At 40.3% G+C, this 21,753-nt stretch overlaps 4 protein-coding genes across 7 annotated transcripts; 2 read left to right on the forward strand and 2 right to left on the reverse strand.

Moving 5' to 3' along the window:
* Positions 1-2,733: 2,733 nt before the first annotated feature.
* trappc1 (trafficking protein particle complex subunit 1) lies at positions 2,734-4,936 on the reverse strand. Its single transcript, XM_026199839.1, has 5 exons — positions 4,776-4,936; positions 4,464-4,562; positions 3,659-3,729; positions 3,410-3,548; positions 2,734-3,149 (listed from the first exon to the last, which is right to left on the reverse strand). Exons 2-5 carry the CDS (start codon positions 4,560-4,562, stop codon positions 3,021-3,023), a joined length of 438 nt encoding a protein of 145 aa, XP_026055624.1. The 5' UTR covers positions 4,776-4,936; the 3' UTR covers positions 2,734-3,020.
* Positions 4,937-4,981: 45 nt separating this feature from the next.
* Positions 4,982-7,243, forward strand: psmb6 (proteasome 20S subunit beta 6). Its single transcript, XM_026199838.1, has 6 exons — positions 4,982-5,131; positions 6,087-6,154; positions 6,229-6,360; positions 6,435-6,564; positions 6,641-6,785; positions 7,047-7,243. Exons 1-6 carry the CDS (start codon positions 4,988-4,990, stop codon positions 7,172-7,174), a joined length of 747 nt encoding a protein of 248 aa, XP_026055623.1. The 5' UTR covers positions 4,982-4,987; the 3' UTR covers positions 7,175-7,243.
* Positions 7,244-11,357: 4,114 nt separating this feature from the next.
* LOC113041371 (platelet glycoprotein Ib alpha chain) lies at positions 11,358-20,826 on the reverse strand. 3 transcript variants are annotated; one of them, XM_026199843.1, is made up of 3 exons: positions 20,710-20,826; positions 13,610-13,912; positions 11,358-13,338 (listed from the first exon to the last, which is right to left on the reverse strand). In XM_026199843.1, the coding sequence occupies exons 2-3, from the start codon at positions 13,884-13,886 to the stop codon at positions 11,633-11,635; spliced, it is 1,983 nt and encodes a 660-aa protein (XP_026055628.1). In that variant the 5' UTR covers positions 13,887-13,912; positions 20,710-20,826; the 3' UTR covers positions 11,358-11,632. The 3 variants fall into 3 exon arrangements, with proteins under 3 accessions (XP_026055628.1, XP_026055627.1, XP_026055626.1); XM_026199842.1 differs by lacking the exon at positions 20,710-20,826 and adding an exon at positions 14,903-15,269 and having other exon boundaries at positions 13,610-13,925; XM_026199841.1 differs by lacking the exon at positions 20,710-20,826 and adding an exon at positions 14,903-15,110.
* LOC113041372 (SPRY domain-containing SOCS box protein 2) lies at positions 18,315-21,267 on the forward strand. Of its 2 annotated transcripts, XM_026199845.1 has the most exons (3): positions 18,315-18,449; positions 19,320-20,022; positions 20,701-21,267. In XM_026199845.1, the coding sequence occupies exons 2-3, from the start codon at positions 19,350-19,352 to the stop codon at positions 20,826-20,828; spliced, it is 801 nt and encodes a 266-aa protein (XP_026055630.1). In that variant the 5' UTR covers positions 18,315-18,449; positions 19,320-19,349; the 3' UTR covers positions 20,829-21,267. The 2 variants fall into 2 exon arrangements, with proteins under 2 accessions (XP_026055630.1, XP_026055629.1); XM_026199844.1 differs by lacking the exon at positions 18,315-18,449 and having other exon boundaries at positions 19,162-20,022.
* The last annotated feature ends 486 nt before the right edge of the window (positions 21,268-21,753 follow it).

Below are 21,753 nucleotides of genomic sequence, written 5' to 3' on the forward strand. Positions count from 1 at the left end.
TCGCAGTCGCCTCAACTCAAATGGCAGTTCACCTACTTCTACCTGAAGCGCTGTTATAGGGGAGGGTCTCATTGCTCCTGAACATATCCTGAATAACATCAAGCTTCTTTCATTCAGACTTTGCAGCAGACCCATACGCCATGCACCCAGTCAGCAATAGAGCTAATTAATCTAATTAATCTGCTCCCCACTCCTTATTGCACAAGCACCTAATTATGTTAATGACTTTTTACATGTCAACTACCTTTTCAATATGATTATTCCATGTAAGCTTAGAATCAAAATGCGCACCTAAAAATCTCAAACAATTTACTCTTTCTAAATCTCTACCATACATTTGAAATTTAAACCTTTCTTCAATTTGTTTAAACGAGAAAAATAAGACGTTACATTGTTACTAAGATGTTCCAACATTGCATAACTTCTTCTATCTTTTCCCGTAGCTGTTACCTTTGCCTTTTTTAGTTCACTCTCTGAAAAACTTGTGTTCAAGCTATCATCTAGATCCTCTACATTTTCTAAAAGATATTGATAGTCTTTTTGTTGCTGCTCTTTTATGTCTTTCATCATCAGTTAAGTTGAGCCTACTATGAACATTAGCTTTAGCTTTGACCATTATCTTCATCCTTCACTGCCACAGTCTCATCATTCTTAAGGACTGGATCGCTCCAAGATTCCCGCACCCCACTCATTTTTTTAACAACTCTCCATAACGCATTTAAAGAGGTTTGCCTTCCTATAGTGTTACAATACTTTATCCAGTAATGCTTTTTAACTTTCTTAATTACGTTCCTCACCTTAGCTTTATTAAAATGCCATCTTTCAGAGAAACACTGGGTCACATCGCAGCATCCTACACATAATCAGATAGTGGCACTTCCAATCGTTGACTCACTATAGACTTCCCAAATTATTTGACCTGTTGGTTGGATGTTTTATGTGGAACTTTTGATGAGGAACCAACTATTTCTAATTGTGAGCAAACTCAGTCTACCCAATCACTGACTACCTTTACCTTAACTAACCATCTTTAATTGCTGATGTAATACAGAAATCTAATTTCTCTTCAAGCCGACTAGACCCTGCACCTACTTTTCTCCTGAAGCACTGTATCCCTCTTTCTGTCTCTATCCTACACCTCATAAACACATCTTCCATTTCTTCCGCTGTTCCCATCTCACTCAAGACTGCTTTTACTTGTATTCTTAAAAAAAACACGAATTTGGATCCTGTAAATCTATCCAACTACTGTGTGATTTCTAACCTGATATTTGTATCTAAAACCATGGAAAACACAGCTGCAGTCATTTCTATCTCGCAACAATCTCTTTGATATTTTTCAGTCTGGTTTTTGCATACGGCACAGCACGGAAACTGCACTAGTAAAGGTTGTCAATGATCTATTATTTTCTGGCGATTGAGGCAATTTATCAGTTCTTTTATAACTTGACCTTAACTTAGCCTTTGATGCTATTTGTCATAAGACACTACTCTGTTGCCTTGCAGAAGTTGGCATCTCAGGTTCTGCATTATCCTGGTTCTCCTCATATCTCACAGATCTGCAATACTTCATCTCACTGCACAAGTCCAAATCTCCTACTGTCTTGCTCAAACAAAGAGTTCCCCAGGGCTCAGTTCTCGGACCATTATTATTCATCCTCAATATTCAGCCTGTTGGCCAAATAATTTGTCGTCATTGGTTTTATTTACCACTGTAATGCTGATGACATCCAGATATATACTGCTTGTTAACTAGACCCAGTCGATGACATCATTATCTTCATGTGTCAGTGAGTTAAAGGATTGGCTACATTCTAATTTCCTCAGTCTGAACTTGAGTAAAACAGAAATTTTAATAATTGGTCCCCCATCTCGAACAAAACTCTTCTGCTCACCTTTAAGGCATTCAAAGGTCTTGCTCCCTCCTATCTTTCAGACCTACTCTCTTCTTAAATAACTTCTCGGACACTCTGGTCTTCTTATTCTGAACTTCCTTGTGTACCTAGGTTCCGCCTATCTTCAATGGGCGGCAGGTCCTTTTCCGTTATTGCACCCAAACTTTTGGAATTCACTTCCCCTTGCACTCAGAACAGTAACCTCTTTTAGGGAATTCAAGTCAAAACTTAAAACTTATTTGTTTCATTAAAATTATCACTAATTTACATGTGTATTTTTCTGTTCTGTTTTCCATTTTTATGTCTTTCCTACATAATCTCTGCTATATGCAACTGCATTATTTGCAACTGAATTGGGCAAATGTCCAATGAAATCGTTCCTTGTTATCATTATTTGTTGCTTTGTGTACCATGTTCAGTGTCCCTGAGCTCGGGAAAGGCACTGTATGAATTGTAGGCGAGTGTCCTGGGGCATTGTGAGAGAGCGAGTGAGATTATTCAGAGTCTCCTGAGCCTGAGATGAAGGGAACACTAGGGTCAGCTGGACCCCAGGACTGATGAAGGGTTAACACTGATGTGGAAATGATGGACTCATAGCAAGGCATTGTTTGGAGAAATGAAGGAAAAGGAAGTTGTCAGTTTTGCACGTGGAAGTTTGGGACACAAAAGAAAGACGGGCTATCACGATATGATTAAGAAGATAGTTTAGAAACCATGTTGGCACTGTTGAAAAGAAATAAATTAATTAAATAAATAAATAAATTATAAGCATTGTTTTCCTAAATAAGTCAGGTCTCCTTTATAAAGTGCTTCCATCATTTGGACTTGAACATTTTACTTAATCTGACACATTTTTATTAGATCAAACATCACATAAATTAATTTTTTTATATTATTCTGCAATAAATCTCCAAACGCTGATGTTTTTAAAAAGCAATAACTGACAGCAATAAACAGACAAGAGTACACTTTGTGAGAACGTGTGTGCAGTTTTTGAAGAAGAATAAAGGAAGTCTTCAAATAATGAACAGTGATGTTGAACAGAAGTGTGTTTGAGGAAGCAGAAGCTGTGTGTGTGTATGTGTGAGTTTGTGTGTGTGTGTGTGTGTGTGTGTGTGTGTGTGTTCAGGCGGCGCGGACGCTGAAGAACGGTAACGCTCGGATGAAAGAGTCCAGTTTGCTGCTGAACAGATCGCTCTGGAGAGACTCGCCCAGAACACACAGAGGATTCCTCACGATGTACTCCACATACAGCTGCAAACACACACACACACACACACACACACAGTCACCAGAGAGAAGAGAGAGAGCGTGTGAGTATGAGTGTGTGAGAGAGAGAGAGTGTGTGTGTGTGTGTGTGTTAGTGTGAGAGAGAGAGAGAGAGAGAGAGAGAGAGTGTGTGTGAGAGTGTGAGAGAGAGAGAGTGTGTGTGTGTGTGAGTGTGAGAGAGAGAGAGAGAGAGAAAGAAAGAGAGTGTGTGTGTGTGTGTGTGTGTGTGTGTGTGTGTGTCTCACAGTGCTGTAGATCTGCTGCAGTGTGTCTCTACAGTTCGGTACGCCGAGGTCAGTGTTCAGCACCAGTTTGATTCCTGTTGGAGTCTCATAATAATGCAGCTTGTAACGGCTGGTCTGGAACGCCAGGAACCCGTCTTTCCTGAAGCATTGAGTCAAGGAGAAAACACACACAGACAGACACACACACACACACACACACACACACACACACACAGACACACACAGACACACACACCAGACGGAGGATACATGTCCAGTGGACTCATCTTACTGATGAAGGAGCGGATGGAGAACAGCATGCCGTACATCAGCTTGAACTCCTGACAAACACAAACGAGATCATGACCCTCACTTCAGCTCGAATAAATCTCTCTGGACACAGAATACAGTTAATATAGGAACGACAGGTGAATAAAGCTCCAGTCTGGATCAGGACACCTGAGAAGAGATGATGCTGACCCTGAATCAACAACATAACTAACAATTACTGCTACAAGTGTGACTGCATCATATAATAATTATTAATTATTAATAATATTAATAATGTTCATCATCTGGCTGACTCTTCTTGTATTCATTTTACGTGCACAAACTGACAGTCACCACCATAAGCTACTACTAAATATTGTAGAAACATAATTTTCTGTAAAATTGCTTTGTAACGATTTTTATTGTAAAAAGCGCTATACAAATAAACTTGAATTGAATTGAAATATAAAGATAAAATTGATTTGTAGCTCATGAAAAAGCCATGTCCCCATTTTTCAAAACACTTATAAATCATACAGAATGAGTTTTTCTGAGAAAGTAAAAATGCACAAAGTTTCCTGTGAGGGTTAGGGTTAGGTGTAGGGTTGATGAAGGGACATAGAATATACAGTTTCTACAGAATAAAAACCATTACACCTATGGGATGAACACACTTTACACAAAAACAAACGTGTGTGTGTGTGTGTGTGTGTGTGTGTGTCTGTGAGTGTGAGTGTCTGTGTGTGTGTCTGTGTGTGATTGTGTGTGTGTGTGTGTGTGTGTGTTTCTGTGTGTGTGTCTGTACCTCTTCTTTGGAGATTCCTGCTTGTTTCTTTCGGTTCCACTCGCTGTAATGAAGGCAGCTGCCATTGCGATCAAATATGTACAGGTTATGTACAGTCATCTGAGAACAATAACAGAAATGACAGGATTACTGTGATGAAGATGATATCAGTGACACAAACACCTGTCTGTTCAACATCACAGTCTATAATAACCAACACACGATCACAGAATTAAATCACATAGAAGATAAACACTCTGCGGATGATCTGTAACGTGTTTGGATTCATTATGATGTGTATTAGAGTGAATGTTGACGCATGTCGTTATTTACCTTCCGCGCGCGTCTGCTCTGAGTCTGACCACAGCTGCCTGAACGAGCACCGAACCTCCACCGGGAATATCTCACCAATCTAATATGCTTCAGACGAAAAATATAATAGATTTAAAAAATAGAACCGCGTTTTATTGTTTAAATTCTATAATGCATTTCCTAGAATGTGTTTTCTGATCTATCAGGCATGTATGATGTTTTAAGACAGGCGCATGTGCGGACTCCTGCCAGGGGTCCTTCATTTACGGTCTTCATTCAAGATGGCAACAGCGCTGCAATTTCCTGCTAACGTCTCTACGTTGAATAATTATAATGAATTATATCCTGACTGGACGCAGAGAGAAGTCAGCACCGGGGTGAGAACTACACCTGATTACTGTTACTCTTATTATTACTCATCTGAGAGACTGATGTAGAGCTGTAGCGACGCGCGGTCATGAGCTCGCGCGCTCCCGTCCATGATGCAGCAGAAACTCAACAATAAACTCTCATCGATCTCGTTATAAACTCATCTTTATAGAAACAGAGATTAATTTATTCCAAACTCTTTCAAATGATTTATTATAGCAGCGCGGTTATGAGGTTATTATTAACGTTTTCCTGTAGATGAATCAAAGCAGGAGATGATAAAACCGAATAATCAACACAAGAACTCGAGTTTACTGTGAAGATTAATTATGTTCCACACACTTTATATAACATTATATATTCTGAATTCTTTTTTTTTTTGTATTTAATTAAATTTTGGTAATTTGAATTTTGTCTATATATATATATATATATATATATATATAGACAAAATTCAAATTACCAAATATATATATAAAATCACATTTTGGACTTAAAAATAAGAATTTTTGCCTCTAAATTGTTATTTTTGTCTGTGTGTGTGTCTGTCTCTCTCTCTCTGTGTGTGTGTGTGTGTGTGTGTCTCTCTCTCTCTCTCTCTCTCTGTGTGTGTGTGTGTGTCTCTCTCTCTCTCTCTGTGTGTGTGTGTGTGTGTGTCTCTCTCTCTCTCTCTCTTTGTGTGTGTGTGTGTCTGTCTCTCTCTCTCTGTGTGTGTGTGTGTGTGTGTGTGTGTGTGTGTCTCTCTCTCTCTCTCTCTCTCTGTGTGTGTGTGTGTGTCTCTCTCTCTCTCTGTGTGTGTGTGTGTGTGTGTCTCTCTCTCTCTCTCTCTTTGTGTGTGTGTGTCTGTCTCTCTCTCTGTGTGTATGTGTGTGTCTGTCTCTCTCTCTGTGTGTGTGTGTGTCTCTCTCTCTCTGTGTGTGTCCCTCTCTCTCTGTGTGTGTGTGTGTGTGTGTGTGTGTGTAGACCACCATCATGGCGGTGGAGTTTGACGGAGGAGTGGTGATGGGCGCTGACTCCCGCACCACCACCGGGTGAGACACACTGACCGCTTCTACATCAGTCTGATGATTGTGCTCTGTCTGACCGCTTGATGTGATCCGTGCAGAGCTTACATCGCTAACCGTGTGACGGACAAGCTGACTCCCATCCACGAGCGGATCTTGTGCTGTCGCTCGGGCTCGGCGGCGGACACACAGGCCATCGCTGACGCCGTCACCTACCAGCTGGGCTTCCACAGGTACAGCGGCTGGGCTCCGGCCCCGGGACGTCCAGCGCTCGCTCAGGCTCTCACGCTCTCTTCTGTGTCCTCAGCATCGAGCTGGACGAGGCTCCTCTGGTGCAGACCGCTGCCAGTCTGTTCAGGGACATGTGCTACAGGTACAGAGAGGAGCTGATGGCCGGCATCATCGTGGGCGGCTGGGACCCTCGCAGAGGAGGACAGGTACAGCTCCAGCACGAGTCTGATCCCTGATGGAGAAGAGCGGCTCCCTGAGTGTGTGTGTGTGTGTGTGTGTCAGGTGTACACCGTGCCGGTCGGAGGGATGATGACCAGACAGCCGGTGTCCGTCGGAGGATCCGGCAGCAGCTACATCTACGGATACGTGGACTCCAACTACAGACCTGGGATGAGCAAAGAGGAGTGTCTCAAATTCACCGCAGGAGGTCAGCACACACACACACACTCTCTCTCTCTGTCTCTGTCTCTCTCTCACACACACTCACACACACTGTCTCTTGTGCAGTAATACAGAAGCAGGTGTATATTAGACATTCAGTATGCTGGTGAAAACCATGTGAATGCAGTGATAACTATTGAATCTGTTAAATCTGATTAACAAACAGTGTTGGGAAGGTCACTTTGCAAATGTAATGGGTTACAGATTACACGTCTCTCTGTGTGTGTGTCTCTGTGTGTGTGTGCAGCGCTGTCTCTGGCCATGGAGAGGGACGGCTCCAGCGGTGGAGTGGTCAGACTAGCGGTCATCTCGGAGCAGGGTGTGGAGAGACAGGTCATCCTCGGGAACCAGCTTCCCAAGTTCTCCACCGTCTGAATCCCATCTGTGCTTTAGTTTTTCTAGATGTTTGTCTCACAAAGTTCAAATAAACAAGACTGACGTTGAGCTCTTTGGTGTCTGACTTCTTTATTGACGCGTGATTCTTTACATTTCTAAAGGAAGCTGAATAACTCTAGAAGCCTGAATGAAATGATTGCCATCTGAAGGTGATTGAGATCTGCTAGCTCAGGTTTGTGCAGTTTTCCAACACCGTCCTTGTGTCAACAGTGTGAAGCTATTAAACATTTGAACTGGATTAAGTCATGTCTGCTAAATTAATACATGCATATGTAAATAAAGCAGGGCTCTGAACCGGTTCAAGGAATGGAAACCGGAAACGAACAATATTTTGACAGAAACAGAAACGAAATGAATTTTTTTAGTTCCGAACAGAATCTAAAATTTGAAATGGACATTAACCGGTTAATAACGTTATTTTATCGTTCCGTTCAATATTTGAAAATTGCTGTCAACCAATCTCGAATTCCAGCAGAACAGCACACGCAAATGTGACTGAAGCAGGAGTGAAATGTCTGCTCAGCTGTGAACTCAGTCAAGACTCAATGCACCGCCTTCAGGACCGGATTAAGACCAAATTAGGCCTGATGACGCCGTTGGTGCATGTGTCTTCACACTCCAGTAGAGACCTGGGAGTACCGCGGGACCCAGCCCAACCGAGTGCGGGACAATATTTGATTGGTGAATGCGGACGCGGGATATTATTGTGTGCGGGTTGCGGGAAAATGAAGTTATTTGCGGGACTCCCGCAAAGTGGAAATATCTAGCAAAATAGAATGACTAAAAACAGATAAACCTTTATTTATAATAGACTAAAATAAAATAAAATAGACTTTGCTGAATGGGAGGATGCTGATGAAACCATGGACAGCGACGTGTAATTCCATTCCGAAATAGCGAGAGTTGACAATTGACATAGCATTTATTACAGAATATAAACTATTCTGCCTTATTATGTGATAATAAAAAAAATTGTTTGTAGTATATAAACAAATCATTATTATTTGTTATTGTCCAGCAGTTATAGATTTCTAAGCCATTTAAAAGCTAGAAATTTGAGAAAAATTAAAATTGCCTATAGTATCCACTACCAGTCAAAAGTTTTTAAACAGTTTTGTTAATATTTTTTGAATAAGTCTCTTCTGTTCACCAAGCCTGCATTTATTTGATCCAAAGTAAAGCAAAACAGAAAAATTGTGAAATATTTTTACTAACCTATTTAAATTAACTTTTTTCTATTTGGATATATTTCAAAATGTAATTTATTAAGATTTCAAAGCTGAATTTTTAGTATCATTACTCCAGTCACACGATCCTTCAGAAATTATTCTGATATTCTGATTTGCTTTTCAAAAAAAAAAAAAAAAAAAAAACACATTATGATAATGTTGAAACCAATAGAAAGTTCAGAAGAACAGCATTTAATTTGAAAAAGAAATATTTTGAAAAATTATTACTTAATCATCACTTTTGATCAATTCAAAATGAAGTGAAGTGACATACAGCCAAGTATGGTGACCCATACTCAGAATTCGTGCTCTGCATTTAACCCATCCGAAGTGCACACACACACACAGTGAACACACACACACAGTGAACACACACCCGGAGCAGTGGTCATCATTTATGCTGCGGTGCCCGGGGAGCAGTGGTGTTGCTGGCCTGAGACTCGAACCCACAAAAGAGTCCTTGCTAAATATAAGTGTTCATTTCTATAATTGTTTTTTCCAACAACAAAAATTATATATTGACTCTAAGCTTTTGAATGATATAGTGTATTATGTTGCAAAAGCTTTTTATTTCACATAAATGCTGATCTTTGGATCCTTATATCTATCAAAGAATACTGAAAAAAAAATTGTGTTTTAAATATTGATAATCAGCAAATCAGCATATTATGATTTCTGAAGGATGTGACACTGAAGACTGGAGTAAAAATGCTGAAAATACAACTTTGATCACACGAATAAATTACATTTTAAAATATATTAAAATAGGGTAAAAAGTTATTATAAATCGAAAATTATTTCACAATATTACTGTTTTGCTGTACTTTAGATCAAATAAATGCAGGCTTGGTGAGCAGAAGAGACTTCTTTAAAAACCAAATATCTTACAGTTCAAAAACTTTTGATTTGTAGGCTATATAGATTACAGAAATGTTTATATATATATATATATATATATATATATATATATATATATATATATATATATATATATATATATATATATATATATATATATATTTCTGTCCCCCTCACTTCTGAAAAGATGGCTATGCCCCTGGAAAGAGTTGTATAATTTACATATGATTTACAGTTTATTTTAATAAATATCAAACATTCAATTCAATTGTGCATTATAGCTGACACCTAGATGAACAATTACAGTTGTTTTTATGACTATAAGTCATTCTCCTCAAATGCTACTTTAGAGACGGTCCCTAAATTTGAGACTCGTCCAACGTCAAGCCAACTTTATGCCTGTGTTTTTTTTTTTTTTTACTTTTACTTTTCCTTTCTCTTCGCTGGATTGCTGATGTACTCTACCCGGGCATAGATGTTCATCCATCAATTATGAACATTCAGCCGAGGTGCGGAGGAGGAAGTGTTTTTTTTTTTGTTGGAGCAACTGGGATGGTGCCCCCTCCGGGAGTTGGTGCCCTACGCAGACTGCGTACTCTGCGTTTAGGGAGCGACGGCACTGAACACCTTTAATATCGAGATTTGATTAAATGCTCTACTTTTGATTTATTCATTCAAAAATGGCCGAATTCCGTGACGTTCTGCTTTATAAGCAAGTTCCATTTCCGCGATTCAATCCCTGTCTCTTTTCAAACACAAACGCGGTGAATTTATGAATGAAAGTGTGAAAGTTAGTTCTGACACAAAACGAAGTTGTTACGTATCCTAACGCTTTTTAAAATTGGGTAATGTATCACGAAGTAGACTACACTGTAATGTTAGTTATTTATCATCTCAAAGTCTGTGCTTTCATTAAAGCTTCATTTATTGATAGATAATCAATTATTACCCAGCTTTTCCTCCTGAGTCTCAGGTGGTGACACACTGCGTGTCGTGAGCGTGACGCTTCTGCTGCGTGGCGGCTGCTTCGCGTTTTCTGTGTTTTTATACAGTCTATGGTCTTTACACACCAGAATCACTGCTGCTGCTGTAGGTGACATAGAGGGAGACCGCGACAGACCAGGGTCTTGTCTTCACGACAACAGTATCTATACTTCATGTTGAGCATAAATATAAAGCCTCCTGATAAAGGACACCTTCAACAGTATTGATGGCAGACTATGTTTGATACGTGCAATATTTGAAAATTGAAAATTATTAATTTATTTTTTAAATTACATTTTTATCTGAATATATGTCAGAGTTCGGAGCGGGTTCGCGAATAAATTGAGTCAGTTCGGGAGTTCGTAGCGGGTTCGCGAATCATTTGAGTAATTTCGGGAGTTCAAAGCGGGATCACAAATCAGGAAAGGTTCGCGCTCGTAAATTTTCAAATTGGCCATAACTTTTAATTCGTTGCTGGCAACTGGGGTGGCAGCAGGGGTGGCATTTGCCACCCTATGCCACCCTGGTAGATCCGCCCCTGGACTACAGGCATTTTAGCCTTCATTATTTCGGAAAGTAATAGGGCTAATAAAATGCAATGTGAACCGCAACTTAAGTTTTTTTTTTTTTTTTTTTACTCTCAAAACGCAATCTATTACAAGTGTTTTTTTTTCTAACAATGCAGCAAACATTTTTAAATATCTTAAAAATACTTTTAAAGTGTTGATAGATTTTTTGTTTTTTGTTTTTTTAAGTAGGCCTAGCTTACATTTGGACAAAATCTGGTGCAAGCTGTAAACTGTAAGCATTAGATCTCTATTTTCCTTTTTTTTGAGTAATGAAAACGCTATACTTTATTATTATTATTATTATTATTAAATTATTATTATTATTATTAGACAAATTATAGGCAAATAATATTGTTTTTAAAAAAATTACGTTATTAACCGGTATTTCTTCCACCCGAACCGGTTTCAGAACGGTAATAATATCAGAGGAACGCAGAACAGAACCGTTAAAATATTGATTCTGCTCGGAGTGAACCCATTGATTTTTTTTTTTCGTTTTCAAGCCCTAAAATAAAGTAATCATTCCATTGTTAAAACTTTATTTAAACATTTCCATTTAGACATTCTGGTGGTGGTTGAGGAGATCCTCGCTCACAATATTAAACACTTTAAGTACCCAGAAAAGCGCTATATAAATGTGTTAGTTGACATGTAGCTGTAGGTTACCTATAGTTAGTGAAATACAGAGAATCACTTCCATTGTTTCTAGCTGAGAAGAGCAAGAACTTTTTATTACTTCACTTGAACCAGCTTGTAATACTAGAAAGTTCTGAAGTGATGGTCGAGACCGAAGCGCTTCACTCCAGAGCGACTGTGGATGGCTGGCCAATCAGAGAGCAGGGCCTCTCACAGGCCACGCCCCCACCGCCCATCTCCCACTCCCCAACCAGCCACTTCCTCTCTCTCTGAGGCCCTCGCTCCTCCCTCAGGATCAAGCTGTAGCGTGCGTTCCCCCAGCGCTCCACTTCCTCCATCCAGCCGCCTGCTTCCTGTTCTGTGCTCATCTCTCTGTACAGCGTCTTCCTGAACACCTCCTTATCTCTCGCCAGCTCTGTTACAGAAGAGACGTCTTCGGTCTCCGTCATCTGCTCGTCTCTGGAGATGAAGAGGACGCTCCGGAACACGGCTTGAGCGTCTCTGATCTGCTCTCGGGGTAAAAAGCTGACGCTCTCAGCCTCATTCTCCGATCCGAGCGGTGTGTTTAGGGTGCGTCTGTACGCCCGCAGGGTGACCCGTGAGGGCCAGATGTGACGCTTGAGTCGCCGGTAGATGACCAGGTTCCTGAGTAGCCAAAGGAACAGGACACAGGAAGTGAGAGCAGAAAGTACACACAGCAACAGAAAACCAGCAAACAGCCACCAGCACCAGGGCAGCAAACGTCCAGACACTTCCTGAGCCTCGGTCCAGTGTGGACGAATGACCCGTCTGCTGGTCTGGACCGTGATCATGGCCGGTTCTGGTTGGGCGGTACTTTGAGGTTGGGATTGGTCAGTAATTGGTCTGAAGTTGGTGGTGAATGTGAGTGTGTGTGGTTCCGGTTGGCCAGTGGTAATCATTGGAGCAGTGGTTGGCAGCTCATTGGTTGTGGGTTGGGATGTGTCGGTTCTCCAGGTGGTTGGTTCTGCGGTGTTTTGAGAGGGAACAAATGTATTGGGTATTGGAGTCCAGATAACATACTCCGTCCAGATTTTATACCAGATTTCGGTCCAGGTCGCAGTGACCCAGTATGTTTCAACAGAGGTCCAGGATTTGGTGGAATCGTGCAGGTGGGTGTCTATAGTGGTGAGATAGGGAGCAATCAGTGCTTGAGTGCTGGAAATTGGTTTTACAGAGATTGTTGGAATATGAGAAGGGGATCCAGTATCTGGACGTTCAGAAGTGTATCTGGAAGTGTAACTGATATCTGGTTGTTCTGGAAGAACCGGAGTGTGTCTGAGATCCACGTCTCCTCTGATGTAGATGTTAGGAAAGGTTATATCTGGTGGACAGAAGTCGCTCTCCTCCAGCTCAATGATGGGTCGTCTGAGCAGGTGAGGAGGTCCAGAACACAGCACGGAGTCGGCCGCAGGGATGATGTCGTTCGGTCCCTCGTGCATGTAGATGTTGTGTTCCTGGTCGTTCAGGAAGCTGTGGAGGTATCCGACAGCACAGCTGCAGAGCCAGGGATTGTGGGTCAGGTAAACATAAGGAAGCTCAGGTTTGGACGAGAAGAACCCATCGGGCATCAGCGAGACGCTGTTATTCTCCAGGTCGAAGGTCTTCAGGCCGCTGGAGGACACGCGCTCCAGGAGACGAGGAGGGAGCACAGGAAGCTTGTTCTGAGACAGATTAATGACCTCCAGACGCGGCAGGTCACTGAAGGTGCCGTCGTGAAGGGAACCAATCTGGTTCCTGTCTAAGTAGATCTCCATCAGACTGGGAGCGCAGCGGAACACCAGTCCTCCCAAACCAGTTAACATGTTACCAGACAAACGCAAGACGCTCAGCTTCTCCAGCACTGGACCTGAAAGAGACAGGGGTTTTCACTTCCTACAAACTAAAGACACTTATTTAAAAATTAAAAAATAATTATAATAAACTAAATAATTAATTACATGCTAATTAACTTATAAAGTTTTAGCATTTTGGGTTTCACACTTTGATATTTAACTTTTGCAGTTTGCGTTAAAAAAGGTTGCTTTTATTGTGCGTTTTGAAATTTACCTTTTGCTCATTAATTTTTATTGCTCAGCATCAGTGTAGTGTTGTTCTGAGTGTGAGTGAAAGCGGTTTACCCGGCGGCTCCAGTGTGCTGATGTGATTGTGGCTCAGGTCCAGCTCGTGCAGCTCTGTGAATCCAGAATACATGGACCAGGACAGAGAAGTGAACTGGTTTCCAGTGAGGACCAGGACCTGTGTGTCTGTGTGGATGCCCTGGGGAACAGCGGTCAGTCCCTGACCCACACAGCTGACACGCGGTCGATGATCCTGGTTCCTGTCGCTCTGACAGCTGCTGCTCGTGAAGATGAAGCACCGTATCAGGAGGAAGACCAGGATGATGAAGCACGGCATGATGAAGGCTGCTGGAGGCTACGACTCTGCTGAGCAAAACTGTGTTACCAACTTCATAAAACAGCATGTTTATGACAGATTTGACCACAAAATCAAGAAAAAAAAGACTGATTACACTTTTTGTCTATTATGACGTTTAACAATTGCACATTTTTATTACAGATTCTCTTTAAATGTATTCCGAAAAAAGTAAAATTGGATTATGTGATTTTATAAATGTTAATTTATTGTGAATTTCAAAAATATCACAGCTTTTTTATTTTTAAGAAATTAAGACTTCTATTAATCAAGGACACATTAAACTGATCAAAAGTGAGAGTAAAGATATTTCTAATGTGATTTCTATTTCAAATAAATGCTGTTCTTCTGAACTTTCTGTTCATCTGTGAATCCTGAAAAATAAAATGCATCACACAGAAATATTGAGCAGTAAATCATCATATTATTCTGATTTCTGAAGATCATGTGACACTGAAGACTGGAGGAATGATGCTGAAAATACAGCGGAGCATCACAGAAATACATTACACTTTAACACAGATTCACACAGAAAACAGATGATTTACACTAGAATAATATTTCACTGTTTTACTGTAGTTTTGATCAAATAAATGCAGTCTTGGTGAGCAGAAAAGACATTAAAAATCTTAATTATTCAAAGAAATGTAACGCTGTTGTACATTTGGAAATTAAAATGATTTTCTTCCCTACAGAACGAGATTTTTAAGAATGAACACTTAAATGTTCTTAATTATAACGAACAGTATAACAAACACTTCTTTTGCGAGATACTAAAATAACTCCTTGTGCATCATTTATGATGATAGTTTTGTAACACATGTACTTACTATTATCACAACAATTAATTATACATAACAACAGCAACTGATCCCAAACCCAACCCACACAGTAAGTACATCACTAATATAACTCAGTAGTCGAGTGTATGACACGCACGGTTTAAAGCCAGGTGTTAGCAGTAGTGTAAGAGTAAGAGCTGTTAGTAAGAGATGTACCTGAGCGCTGGCGTCTGCAGAGCTGCACGAGTGTGTGTGTGTGTGTGTGTGAGACTGGCTTCCCCCGCTCTATCTCTCTTCCTCAGACTCAAACACACATGCCTTATATGAGCAAACATCCCGCTCCGCACACTATCAGCTCTCCTCCGCTGGAACACGCTCATGATGCACTTATTATCACTGCTAACGTGTCCAGAGATACTTCTGTTCACTAAGGAGCACATGTCCTGAATGCTTCTAAAATAATGCTCTTTTAAAGACGGCCTTCTGGGACTTTTTAACCCTTTTATCAATTAAAGCTTTATTGTTCTGATATTCAACAAAACACAGTCAGATAGAGACCTCAGCTTGTGTCAGCAGAAAAGCTTTTATACACATTGTTCTTTATTGACCTCAAATCCCAGAATAAAGAGCAACTGAAGAGTACACGAACAGAAGCAGCTGGAAAACCTCGTCAAACTGGACCTCTCACAAACACAGAGTGAACACTGCATGTGTGTGTGTGTGTGAACCACTGTCTGAGGCACAGACACACAGGAACATAATCCTAATAAAGTCTAAATATTTCTGCCATCTGATTGGGTTTCAACTTCAAAAACCCACAGAAATCCTAAAAAACACCAACTCACAACTCACACCACTTGTATCTTCACATTTCACTGACCTCTGAACTCTCACATCATCATCATCATCATCATCATCATCAGTACGTAAACTCTTGATTGCACTGACATCGTTCCTTCTAATGAAGTGATTGTTACTAGAACACATTCAGAATACAACAAAGTAAAAGGTTTTGTGAGTTCTTGAACAGGATGAGCTCTTTCTGCTGATAGTGCTACTACACGAGTCAGAAACACACGGAAGTGAAGGACAGCCTCGCGCACACATCAGACGGGGGTCGCCCTGGGCTCTCTGGAAATAAAAGAGCCTTATCTTACACAGCTTTATCTTTATCTCAAGAGCCTTTACCCAGCTTCTCAGCAACCAGATCTAATCACATAAGATGGTAGAATCACGTTTAGTGCAAGTTTGAGAACAACAAAAACGTTAGAACTTCCTGACATTAGAAAGAATTACAATAATATCAAAGCACTGAAACTGGATCAGTTTTGACTGATTCTCTGTTGGATGGGAATGTCTTTATTCACCCAGAACAAACTCTGTCAATCATACACTCTAGCAACACCCCGGCAACTGCATAGCAACCACCCAGAGTATCCTAGCAACCCTTTAGACAACATCCAACTGACCAAACCATTTCCATTTGATAAACAAGACTTTAAGACAGAGTAATCTTGAAGAAGTTCAAATACCAAAGAATAGTATGAACTTGAGATGCACCACAGTTCAGTACATATGTTCATTTAGTCTCGTCTCTGTATCTAAACTCAGTCTGATCTCCACGGGCCAGCTGTTCAAAACTAATCTGATCAGATATCAGCTATCAGATTGGATCAAATCTTGAAAAAACAAAATTGTTTAAAATAAAAAATAGGATTCTGAAATTGGATTACGTCACAAAATCTGATCTTGGATTTTAACTGGATCGAATCATCAGTTTGTGTTGTTCATAATGTGTTAAGAAGATTAGGATACATTAAATATATATAAATAAATAAAAAACGGATTATGCTGATTCCAGCAGAATGAAAAAAAATCTATTAATTAATAAAATAAAATTAAAACTGATCCAAAAATGCAACTTTTGTAACAGCTTTCCCCAAACAGCTGTCAAATCACAACACAATATTTAATTAAAGGGGGGGTGAAATGCTATTTCATGCATACTGAGTTTTTTACACTGTTAAAGAGTTGGATTCCCATGCTAAACATGGACACAGTTTCAAAAATTAAGTCGAGTATGGCTCTGTGTGACGTTAGATGGAGCAGAATTTCCTTATATGTGTCCTGAGGCACTTCTGCTGGAAGAGCGCGCTCCCGTATAGCAGAGCACTGAGAGCACAACAGACTTCACTGATCAGAGCCAGAGCGTCGCCAAATGTCACAAAAGAAGTGTGTTTTTGGTTGCCAGGGCAAGACAACCCTGCACAGATTACCAAAAGAGAAACAGCATTAAGGGACCAGTGGATGGAGTTTATTTTTACAGAGCATCAACGGAGTTGTGCAAGTGTTTGTGTTTGTTCCCTGCATTTCGAAGATGCTTGTTTTACAAACAAGGCCCAGTTTGACGCCGGATTTGCACATCGTTTATTTCTTAAGGATGATGCAGTCCCAAAGAAAAAGGGTCACGATCGTGTGTTGGAACCGCAGGCGGTGAGTAAAACTGCTTCAAATATCTCTTTGTTGTTAACTTAGCTATCGGCGCGTAAGCACATCAAGTAAACAACATGCGATGTTGTCATCAAACTGCACTTTCCACATGTACAGCTTAAAAAAAAAAACGACATAAAGTGGAACTTAGTCATTTTCCAAAACCGCTAAGCAAATATATACAGTTTCAGGACATACCACATAGAGACGTTGCTGATGCTGCTCTTGTTAAATTTCAGCCTCTGGATCTGATTCTGGATCATAAATAAACGCTGAATCTGACTGTTAGCCATGGTTTGTTTTGGATGATGTTTTTTTTCCTCACGGTAATGTCACAGTTAGTTTCCACATGCTCTCAACGTAAAAGCCTACTGGCGCTCGTGATTCTTTAGCTCCGCCCACACGTCACGCCTCCAGCCGGTCGTGTTTTTCGGGGAAAAATCGGTACAGACTATCTTTCTCTTATGAATATAATAAAACTAAAGACTTTTTGGAGTTATGAAGGATGCAGTACTACTCTATAGGTACTCAAGATTAACAGGAGATTGAGTGAAAACCAGCATTTCACCCCCCCTTTAAGTGATTGTAAACTACATGTGCAATTATCAGAGAAGCAGTCAGAAATAGTTATTTGTGTGAATGCAACGCAAAACTTTCTAAAAGAGAACGCAGAAGTATTGAGATGTTTCCCATCATCATCAGCATGTCCCTCCAGGGCCTCCGTAGAGCACTAATAATCTGAAAGTGTGTCTGGATCAGGTCTGGATCAGGGTGATCTAATCCAGTTTTGCTTTGAAAAACCAGCACTAAAGTAAGATGGGTAACCTGATTGATTTCCAAATCCAGATCATTCTGATCCAGATTAAACTTTATGAACTGACCCTCATCTGATCTCAGTCTGATCTTTCTCATCACAAAACTCTATTATATGATCTATTATTGTAAAGATTAAGATCATGTTCATGAAGATATTTAGTAAATGTCCTACTGTAAATTAAACAAAACTTAATGTTTGATTAGTAATATGCATTGCTAAGAACTTCATTTGAACAACTTTGAAGATTATTTTCTCAATATTTAGATTTTTGAGTATAATGTCACCACGGTAAATGTTTAAAAACACGAGTTTCTCCGGGGACGGACAGACGTCACTCTCGGGGTTGGCCTTGACTTGACGGCCGGCGCTGACGTCGCGGGAGCGCGCACGGGAGATAAGTGACGTTTAAATGCGTGATGAACGGCGAAAGGAACGGAGTCAGCGCGCGCTTGCACGGTAAGAGCATCTCACGCTTCAAATGGTCTTTGTATGTTTTAATTCAATTTCAAGAGCAGGTACAGTACACTATATTAATATTAATAACATTATACGTTAATCGAAAATTTGTTAGAGATTAACTATTATTAAGTATATATCTATGTATTACAGATTTATTAAGTATTTGTATTATAATTAAACAAATCACACCAATAAATAAACCACTGTTTAACCCTTTGAGTTCAGAATTACAACACATAGACACATTGAATGACACAAACAAAGCACATTTATAACTAACTTATAGTTGAGTGGCAAAACCAGTCATGAGGGTCAATTTTTTTAAATATAGATTTAAGTTATACATCATCTGAAGCTGAATAAATGATCTCTCCAGTGATGTGTGGTTTGTTCGGAGGACAATATTTGTCTGAGATACAACTATTAGAAAATCTGGAATCTGAGGGAACAAAAACATCTAAATATTGAGAAAATCATCTTTAAAGTTGTTCAAATGAAGTTCTTAGCAATGCATATTACTAATCAAACATTAGGTTTTGATTTATTTACGGTAGGAGATTTACTAAATATCTTCATGAACATGATCTTTACTTAATATCCTCATGATTTTTGGCATAAAAGAGAAATGTATAATTGTGACTCATACAATGTATTGTTGTCTATTGCTGTAAATACACGTCTGTGACACTGATGACTGCTTCTTCTTCCTTCCTTTCAAAGGATTGTGTGAATTTCTGGGTGAACTGTAGTAAGTTCAGTTAATACTACAGTAGGATATTAAAATAATCGACTTTGTAATAACGATTAGAACACTATTGAATGATGATCTAAATGGTTGTAGTTTGACTAATGTGTGTGTTTGAACAGGAAGTTGATGTTATTCTGCGATCTGATTGGATGGGTCTCACACTGTGCTGCTTGCTGAAGGACGGCGGTCCTAAAAAACACTATAAATCCCAATCAGCATTCGGTCCGTTTTCTGTAGCCCCGCCCATTCGCCTAGCGGTGCTGTTAGACACGCCCCCCGTCGCCCCAGGAAACCCGCGGTCACAGTGGAGCCACACCTACCTGTCGCCCAATCTGAAGGTGTGTCCGTCGGGGGGGCGTGTCTCTCGTGCCCGAGTGGAGCAGAGCAGCGATGCGGTCCGTGGTGCGGTCGGCACGGCGACGGGGCTCCATATATGGGAGGTGATGTGGGAGGAGCAACAGAGAGGAAGCCATGCCGTACTGGGTGTGTCCACGCACAAATGCACCCTTCAGTCCTCGGGCTACACGGTGTTAATAGGAGGAGACTCAGGTTCCTGGGGCTGGGAGCTCTCGACCAATCAGCTCTGGCATGACGGGAGGGCAGGGAGGCGGTACCCTGGGGGCGGAGCCAGGGTCTTAAGTGTTCCAGATCGTGTGCTATTGGTGGTGGACGCAGACGCAGGGACGCTGGGTTACGTGGTGGACGACTGCTATCTGGGCGTCGCCTTCCAGGACCTCCCCAAAGGGGCGGAGCTTTTCCCTGCAGTGAGCTGTGTTTGGGGCGGAGCTCAAATCTGCATACGCTACCTGTGTGGCATGACACGTGAGTGTGACATCATCACATGCCCAACACCAATGACATCACATCACATAAAGATATAAAAAAATTTTATCATAAAGAAAAATTATTAAAAGCTTGTATTTTAGAGCAGTCACTGCAATTATTTATGAAAGAAATAAATTAAATCTGTTTTCAGATGAAACCCCGTTATCTTTAACATTTTCATAAGTAGCTGAAGTTTAACTACACATTTTTTCATCAGTAACTAATTACAATTACATTTATTTCGTCATTAAACTAAGTAATATTTTTTTTTAAATCCAACTTCCATCTATTTTAAAGGTTGAAAAGTAGAAAAATAGAAAAAATAGAAAATAAAACAACCGCAAGAACTTAGAAAGTCAAGTTGATATTTTTCAGATTTTAAGTGATATTTTGTTGTACAAGTAGTCACGTTCGATTATTCTCTTCAGTCGTTTCTTTGAGTAAGCACAGTGAGTATTTCTAGCTAACACATTAACACAATCATTCTGTGTGATTTTGAAATATATCACATATCTGTATATCAGTATAACATACTGTATATTCTCATATAAATCTCTGCATGTCTTAAAGAGACACTGAATGGTTTAACTACAAAATGCAATGTGATAAACAGCCACTAAACATTGACAGTGCATTCTGGGATAGCTAGCTCAGTGCTGGTGTGTTGTTCCTCAGGAGACGCACCTGCTCTGGAGGCTCTGAGCCGTCTGTGTGTGCGAGGGGTCCTCGGGGGGGCCGGGCCCCGGGGCCTGATGCTGTCGGTCCCGTCTGCTCTCCAGCGCCTCCTGCTGGACACACACTGACACTGCACACACCTTCATCTCCTCTAGTTCACTGACCCTGGTCACAACAGAATGGTCTGAACATCTATATTCTCTGACTCCCTTTCCTTCTGTTGCTTTTCTTTTCCTCTCTCTATTTATAGAGATGTATAGTGAATATTATGTTAATATTTGTACACACACAAATGCATAAATTTATAACTGAGGAAGTCAATTTTTTTATCATATATATTTATTCACACATAATGTATATTTTAACATATAAAATGATATCTTCTTCCACCTTTTTACATTTAGTCATTTGGCAGATGCCACTGTTATCTTCCTGTTATCTCTGTCATGCTGCTTCCAAATAATGTATTGTATAAAAGCTCTATTTTAATAAATATGACTTGACTTGAAAGTAATATCACATCAAAATAACATCTTTCATTATGAAGAATATCATCATATGAGACTGAATCTCATGAAAACTATATGAATAATTAGGAACAGGGGCGGCGTTAGGGGTGGGCTAAGGGGGCTGGAGCCCCGACTGTTTTTATTACCACCATGCCATCAATGAGTTTTCATGCCCAATAAAGTAATTTAAATTAGAATTTAAATAAATATCTCTCGACTCAAGTCCACAGTGTCTGTAAATTTACCCAAGTAAGCACAGGCGGCGCCAGGGGGGGTCTTGGGGGGTCTCAAGACCCTGCCAAAAAATGCCTTGACCCCCCATTTGACCCCCCAGCCTCTTCCTGATTAAAAAATATATATATTCGGGATAAAGATCCAAAAATGTTTCTCTTCAAACTACACAGAACAATAATAAATAATAATTATTTCGACATTTATTCATACACTGAACCGAGAACCGTTTCTGTCGGACGCGTCCAATTCGAGAACCGATGAGCTGATGATAACTGCGCATGCGTGATTCAGCGTGAAGCAGACTGACACA

This window comes from Carassius auratus, chromosome 23 (genome assembly GCF_003368295.1).
Source record: "Carassius auratus strain Wakin chromosome 23, ASM336829v1, whole genome shotgun sequence".
Lineage (NCBI taxonomy): Eukaryota > Metazoa > Chordata > Actinopteri > Cypriniformes > Cyprinidae > Carassius > Carassius auratus.

Excerpts from the sequence above, each read along its gene's own strand:
- LOC113041371 (XM_026199843.1), bottom strand. The coding sequence starts at position 13,886 with ATGCCGTGCTTCATCATCCTGGTCTTCCTCCTGATACGGTGCTTCATC. Across the intron at positions 13,339-13,609 it reads CAGCACACTGGAGCCGCCGG|GTCCAGTGCTGGAGAAGCTG; the intron begins GTAAACCGCTTT and ends TGTCTCTTTCAG.
- trappc1 (XM_026199839.1), bottom strand. The coding sequence starts at position 4,562 with ATGACTGTACATAACCTGTACATATTTGATCGCAATGGCAGCTGCCTT. Across the intron at positions 3,730-4,463 it reads CAGGAATCTCCAAAGAAGAG|GAGTTCAAGCTGATGTACGG; the intron begins GTACAGACACAC and ends TGTGTTTGTCAG. Across the intron at positions 3,150-3,409 it reads TGCAGCAGATCTACAGCACT|CTGTATGTGGAGTACATCGT; the intron begins GTGAGACACACA and ends GTGTGTTTGCAG.
- LOC113041372 (XM_026199844.1), top strand. The coding sequence starts at position 19,302 with ATGTGTGTGTTTGAACAGGAAGTTGATGTTATTCTGCGATCTGATTGG. Across the intron at positions 20,023-20,700 it reads CTACCTGTGTGGCATGACAC|GAGACGCACCTGCTCTGGAG; the intron begins GTGAGTGTGACA and ends GTTGTTCCTCAG.
- psmb6 (XM_026199838.1), top strand. The coding sequence starts at position 4,988 with ATGTGCGGACTCCTGCCAGGGGTCCTTCATTTACGGTCTTCATTCAAG. Across the intron at positions 6,565-6,640 it reads ACCCTCGCAGAGGAGGACAG|GTGTACACCGTGCCGGTCGG; the intron begins GTACAGCTCCAG and ends TGTGTGTGTCAG. Across the intron at positions 6,786-7,046 it reads TCTCAAATTCACCGCAGGAG|CGCTGTCTCTGGCCATGGAG; the intron begins GTCAGCACACAC and ends GTGTGTGTGCAG.